We start from the raw sequence: 6,960 nt of genomic DNA on the forward strand, positions 1-6,960 counted from the left end.
GATTTACATTGCTGTGCTTGAGAGCCACCATCTACCGGAACCAAATTCCCTGTATGTGTCTGCACATATACTTGGCCAATAAACACGATTCTGATCTGATCTGATCTGATCTTGCCTTCATCTTTGCTCTGCTTGTCCTTCAGGGGTCAGATTTGTTTGCATTTGGTATGGTTTGCTTTGCTCTTACATTTGGTGAGTGCACAAAGCCTAACAATGATTAGTCTATTCCTAATGTTCCTTTCATTAGGGATGGCTTTGTTTCCTTGGTTGGAGGTGACGATAAAGACCCAGTTAAAATTCCGAGTGACACAGGAATCTATGACTTCTATATAATGAACTCTGTGCTGCCCTTCTCAAAGGAGTCTGACACATGTGACTACATCCTCAGTTATGGGATGGGTTTCACCACTCTTCCTGTTCCTTTGCACAAGCTCATCTTGAATTGCGAGCTCTTCCAAGGTGACATTTCCATGGGAGTACGTCCAGCATTGCCTGTTGATGGTGTTCATTTTATTTTGGGCAATGGTAGCAGGGTTTGGGCAGATGTTCCTCCTTTAACTATTGTGACATCTGTTCCACTGTCTCAGATGAAGGTGTTGGTGTGATTCCAGAGGTTTTTTCTGCTTATGTGGTCAGACATGCTATGGCAATGACTGATGGTGACATACCCTCGAGAAGTGTGACTCTGAGTTGAAGGTTCCGTCTTTAAATGAGTTTCCTTTAACAGTTTCACAGAATGATCAGAGTTTGAAAGATTTATACAATCGAGTGTTGCCTGAAACTGAAATAAACAGCCCAGCGTGTGGTTTATATGTTGCATAATGGTCTGTTGTTTCGAAAGTGAATCACTCTGGCTGACGGCGTTGTTAGAGATGCCATTTTGAAGCTGGTAGTACCAGCCAGTTGTCAAAAGATTCTCAGACTGGCACATGATGAAAGTGGACATTTTGGGGTAAGAACTGAATTGAATTAAATTTTATTTATACAGCGCCAAATCACGACAACGGTCACTCCAAAGCGCTTTATATTGTAAAGTAGACCCTACAATAATACATACAGAGAAAAACCCAACAATCATATGACTCCCTATGAGCAGCACTTTGGCGACACTGGGAATTAAAAACAGCAAGAAACCTCCCTCAGAACCAGGCTCAGGGAGGGGCGGGGCCATAAGCTGCGACCGGTTGGGGTGAGGGGGGTAAGAAAAACCTACTTGAAGCTTTTAAAATATTTTTTTTGGCCTCATGTCACAAGAGATGATGTGGCTCACATTAGAAGTTGTCATGTGTGCCAGTTGGCAGGAAAACCAATCAGCATAAACTGAACCTTTAGAACACCTTATTCTAGACTGATTTTATGGGTGGGGGTGTGACGGCTCTGCTGGGTACTTGTTTGAGCTGTTGCAAGATTCCATTAGCTGGAGTGCAGTGGGCAAACTGATTGAGGACACCTGAGTTGGACCTTCACCCTTACATAGTCTTGTTGATCAGGGGAATGGATTTCTCTCTTCCCAATCTTTGCCATACTTACCCTTCAGGGTCAGATTTGTTTGCATTTGGTATGGTTTGCTTTGCCTAACTTAACACTCAGCATTTATTCAACATTGTTATCCATTCACAATGACGTGAGCAATTTTACTGACTTTGTATATCAGATTACCAGTTATTAGTTTTTTGTTATTTTTCTTAAAAATAAATATTTGTAAATTGTTCCTTTGTGTCCTTCCCCATTTTTTGTCATAACCCATGAGCCAGGCTGTGACACGAGATAAATTACAAATCACATTCTCCTGGGAGTAATTACATAATATCAATATTACATATTACGCTTCATTTGGACACGCCCACTTTACTGAACACAAGCCTTGGGGCTTTAGTGTCAAATGTATCATTGCCTCCAACAAACATTTGACCACACATAATGCAATTAATTTGCATGAATGTAATTGCTTTGATATGCTGCTTAGCGATGGTGGTGCCTCTCAAAGCAGAGCCAATGAGAATGGCAGGAGAGGGGTGGAGCAGTGGGTTCAGCGTGTGGTGTCAGGGGAGGCTGACCAACACACCTGTTCTCCTTCGACTGGTCGTGCCTGCCCTATCTCAGTAGGATGCCAGGACGTGACGGGAGAGCAGTGTGCTACACGAGAACAAGACAGCTGGTAAGCTGCACAGGTAAAGAAAATGCAGACTGCACTGTAAATTAAAAAAAACAAAACAAAAAAAGCTATGCGCCTTGAGTCCTTTATAAAACAGAGGGCAATTACTTTTCACATAGGGCCAGTTAGGTTTAGATCATGTTTTACTTTAATTAAAAAAATCACAATTTAAAAACTACGTTTTGTTTTTATCCAGGCGCTAATATTAAAATTTGATCATCTGAAATATGCAATTTGGACAAATATGCAAAAAATAACAAATTAGGAAGGGGTCAAATTAATTTTTCACTGCACTGCAGTCATCTTTGTAGTGTATGCCTGAATTCTGTATTAATTTTTACCAGTGTTGCACTTGATGAAGAACTTTGGATACTTAATCACATAATAACAAAGCAACTTTACAGGCATTTCAATATGAACACAACGAAATTTATCACACTTTGAAGTGGTTCCTCAACTAGACTGAAGAACTAAACATGTTCTGTGCAAAAATATAACTGTTCATTTTGACATGATCTGCCATCTCTTTTCTGTTTTCAGCTTTCAGTGAGGGCTGTCAGCTGTCCCGTCATCTGTGTCCTCCTTTCACACTGTTTTTGTGTATGTTTAGGGTTGTCTGTTAGGCTTCAACACTGAATTAGCACAAAGATTTAATGAACCTGCTGCTAGATGTTTAGTCCTGGTATCTTCACTGTGGTAAGACTTTTTTTGCACAAGGGAAAAGTTTGCATTCTAAAGTGAAAGAGTATGTTGTAATCCAAAGCATTTCCTGTAAGTAACCAAGTAGTTTTGGTGCTTAAACCGGACTGAAATAGTCCTTGAAAAAAGAAAGAAAACTCAAACAAAAGTCTAAAATGGAACTCCTACATGGGATGCTAATCCTTGTTTTCTGGGTGAAATTGCATTCTACCTCAACCCCACCTACCTACAGAAAATAATTTTTCTGCTGTGTTGGATCAAGGACACATCTAAAACCTGCAGGACACCGGCACTCGAGGCCAGTAGGAGTTGCCTACCCCTGTTCTAGACTCATTGTATTTAGCACTAACCTGCATTATAAAAATGGTCCTAGATAGGTAACACCTGGATTATGTGGGTAGTACTTTAAAGTATGACTAGAAGGGTTCCTGACCAATTCATATCAGTGTGTGTTGAGCTGAGGATAAGAATGTGCTGCTTGTTAATTTCCTACTTGCAGGGGATCAATCCATCTTTAACTTAAGAAAAGAAAGCATGATAATGAATTTCGCAATAGGGCTACTTCCTGACATGCTTATAAAGGTAGTGAATATTAATGAACTGACCTTTCCTAGCAAAGCTTTCCTTGCGGAGGAAGCAGACCATGGCAAGAAACTTGGTGACCTCTTTCAGGTATATGACTGTGGTGTTGTTCAGGTGAATGATGGCCATAGAGTCTTTGTCATGGGGTAAACCAGCTTCAGTGTTTGGCATACTGAAGGAAAGAAGACAGAAAAAAATAGCTCAGATGAACTTCAAAGATAATATTTAATTTTACATAATCCTGAGACATAGTGTAGGCTTTTACTGAGGGAGCATTATATTATAGCTTCTTTCTTTTAGCAGGTTAAAGAAACCAACTGCCTAGGTAAATAACAGAGTCCTGCTTTTATTAAGAACTCACCCAGAGGACTTTCAAAATGTAGCAAGAAAGTTGGAGAGAAAAGACGTAGCACCCTGAAATGGATAGATGGATGGATGTATAGATTCTCTGCAGGTAATCTAAGTTTGCAAAAGCACTGAGGAAGAAGCCTGAACTTTCACTTTTCATCCAAATTCAGAAGTACAAATCAGCATCACTTTCTCCTCTTTATGCTGTATCAGAAATCCTTCCTTACAATCCTTACAACCCCCCCCCCCTCCCACACACACACATATTATCACACCAAAAAAGTTATCTTCATGGGCTTTCAATTTCCACACCATCTATTTCAATCTGCAGTTGTGAGTTTGAGAATTTAAAAAAACAACATGATTTAAAATGTACTGTCATCAGCAAATAATACTAATTTTAATATATCAGATATCTTTACAAATGTCATTTATACATTTATATAAAAACGAATACATAAACCTGAGGAAGCAATGTCCAAGCATGATAAGGATTATTCTCTCAACTTCACACTTTTAACATGCATCTGGACAAGTCTTCGGTGATTTTTCCTGGAGTCATCAGGTGTTTTGAGTCTTTCAATGTTATATACCCTCACCCAGGTGGGGGTGATCAAGAGTCACCCATCGCTCTCCCCACTGGATCCACAACCATCTTGACACAACCTCAGCGACCTCAGTGACCAACTTGATAACCTTGTGCTTGCTTGCGCCTGTGATGCCCAGCTTGCTGAAGGTCCTGAATCAGGACTGGACAATGAATCCTCTGCACCCACCTCTGTGTTCACACCTCACTTGCCACTCATCCCTTCTACACTTTTCTACTAGCCCTGGATATCCTTTTTCTCTCATTAGATCCTCCATGTGATGCTTCCAACAGTCACTTCTATTAGGATGACCTGCTTTTTGGCTTCTGAGATCAGACATGATGCTGATCTCAGGCTTCCCTGATTAGCTGCCTAACTAAGCCTGTGTGCCTCCAGATATCCTGACACTTTTGGGATTCCCCGCTTCTGGACTGAAGTGTCAAGGTAGTTGTGCCTCAGGAGGTAGTCTGTTAGATGCCTGGCAACAATGGTGAAGAAAATCTTAGCTTCAACACTAAGAAGGGAAATAATTCTGAATTGATCAATATTTTTGGACTCTTCCTCCTCTGGAATCCACACCCCTTCTGCAAAACTCCACTGGTAAGCTACCTTGCCCCCCCTCCAGATCACTTTGAGGAGCATCCAGAGTCTGTGGAGTAACCTAGGGCAGTTGTTATACACCTTATACAGTACTCCAGTCAGCCCTGGGGGAGGGGGGGGGGTTCCTCTCGCCGTCTTGACCACCTCCTGGACCTCCTTCCCACAGGGCTCCTTCTTGTCAAAGTCCTGTGTTGGTCCAGGAGGATCTATTAAGGCTCCCGAATTTAACTCCATAGTTGCTTATTAGATGATGGTCTACTCTGTTTTGGAGCAAGTGAGCTGGCCATTGTGCTTCTGTCCCAGCAGCTGTTTCATAAATCCAAATAGATTTTCTAGAAAGACAGCTAGCTTTCTGGCCCTCTCCTTCTTCTGCCTCCTATGCTCCTCAGTCCTTCTCAATGTTAGCAGCTTCTTCCACAGGATGCCACGCAACTCTACGAGGGGTCCTTTCTGAGCATGTGAATTGTTTTTGCTCGGTTGTTCTTCGTGTAAGGTTTTGCTACACTCTCCAGCACTCAAACTGCTCAGCTGCTTGGCTGATGATGATGGTGGCCTCATTGTCTTGAGGTGGTAGTCAGCTTCTCCCTTGGCTGTTGCATCGACATCATTGTCGAACAGTGGCCACTCCTCCTTCTTACAAGCTTGGGGCCACTTGACCTATGTTCTGATGACTGGTCATGTGTCGCTTGGAGGTTCTGGGCACTCTGAGGTATCTCCCTGCCTGGCTCCTCCAGCATGTCACCAGAACAAGGGCCTGAATTCTGTGACACTTTTATGGGGCGACCGTGGCTCAGGGGGTTGGGAAGCGCATCTGTAACCGGAAGGTCACCAGTTCGATCCCCGGGCTCTCTGTCCTGGTCGTTGTGTCCTTGGGCAAGACACTTTACCCTACCGCCTACTGGTGTTGGCCAGAGGGGCCGATGGCGCGATATGGCAGCCCCGCTTCTGTCAGTCTGCCCCAGGGCAGCTGTGACTACAACTGTAGCTGCCTCCACTAGTGTGTGAATGCAAGAGTGAATGAATAGTGGCATTGTAAAGCGCTTTGGGTGCCTTGAAAAGCGCTATATAAATCCAGTCCATTATTATTATTATTACTTCATCTTGACCTGGTGGATTTTGGGGCTATACAGGTTCTTACAGATTTTGTTGCAAATGGATCTCATAATCATTATTGTGTTTCCATTGCCATGATCTATTATCATTTGGTCTGTCTGACTAGGATTCTCATTCTCCCTCACTCTCATGCTCTCGGAACCCTTAGGGGTGTTTCTCCGTAGGTCAATCTGTAGCTGTAAACAATTTTTAACCCAATGCAGTACAACCGCCTTGACCCCATACCATTCCAGTTTTATTTCATGATCAAATGTAGTAATACTCTGCCTGCATACTGTTTATGATGTCTAGTGTTTGTAATCTCTCAGTTTATTCAATTAATGCGGTTTGATCTGAACCCATATTGAGTGTTAAATGGACTGATTCTTACATAGCAGTTTTCTACTCTCCCAGAGTACTCTATACAACATGCCACATTCGCCCATTCAAACGAGCACTGTTTCTATGCTTTGGAGTCCTTTCGAACTACCATTCACACATATTCATACTCACACATATTCATACTCCAATGGATGCATCGGAGAGCAACTTGGGGTTAATATCTTGCCCTGCATTTGGCAGGGGAGCCAGGGATCGAACCACCAACCTTCCGATGAGTAGACGACCTGCTCTACAGCCACCCAGAGAATAACTAATATTTATCTAAGAATTTATCTAATTGTTTATTGAACAGTTTTTCTGGGATTTTTGAGAATTGTGGTAGTAGACAAACAGGCCTGTAATTTATGGAGTCAGAAATTTTAGCTAGTTTCATTTTGTTTTTGAACTTGCATCTATGATCTTCTTGACAGTTTTTTATTTTCATTCATTTATGATATATATCAATTATTTTTCATCCACTGCTGTAAGAAACATTGAGTAATAATAATATATATA

The 6,960-nt window shown here is 41.9% G+C and overlaps 1 protein-coding gene across 2 annotated transcripts in view; it reads right to left on the reverse strand.

The window, feature by feature from the left end:
* The window catches only part of rragd (ras-related GTP binding D), a 62,406-nt gene that overhangs the window by 6,251 nt on the left and 49,195 nt on the right, over window positions 1-6,960 (reverse strand). For both annotated transcript variants that reach the window (XM_005750116.1, XM_005750115.1), the window contains one exon: window positions 3,460-3,608. In XM_005750116.1, coding sequence (XP_005750173.1) covers window positions 3,460-3,608 — 149 coding nt within the window. The remainder of the gene's footprint in view (window positions 1-3,459; window positions 3,609-6,960) is intronic.

This window comes from Pundamilia nyererei, unplaced genomic scaffold (genome assembly GCF_000239375.1).
Source record: "Pundamilia nyererei isolate P.nyererei 1_Seehausen unplaced genomic scaffold, PunNye1.0 scaffold00262, whole genome shotgun sequence".
Taxonomy (NCBI): Eukaryota; Metazoa; Chordata; class Actinopteri; order Cichliformes; family Cichlidae; genus Pundamilia; species Pundamilia nyererei.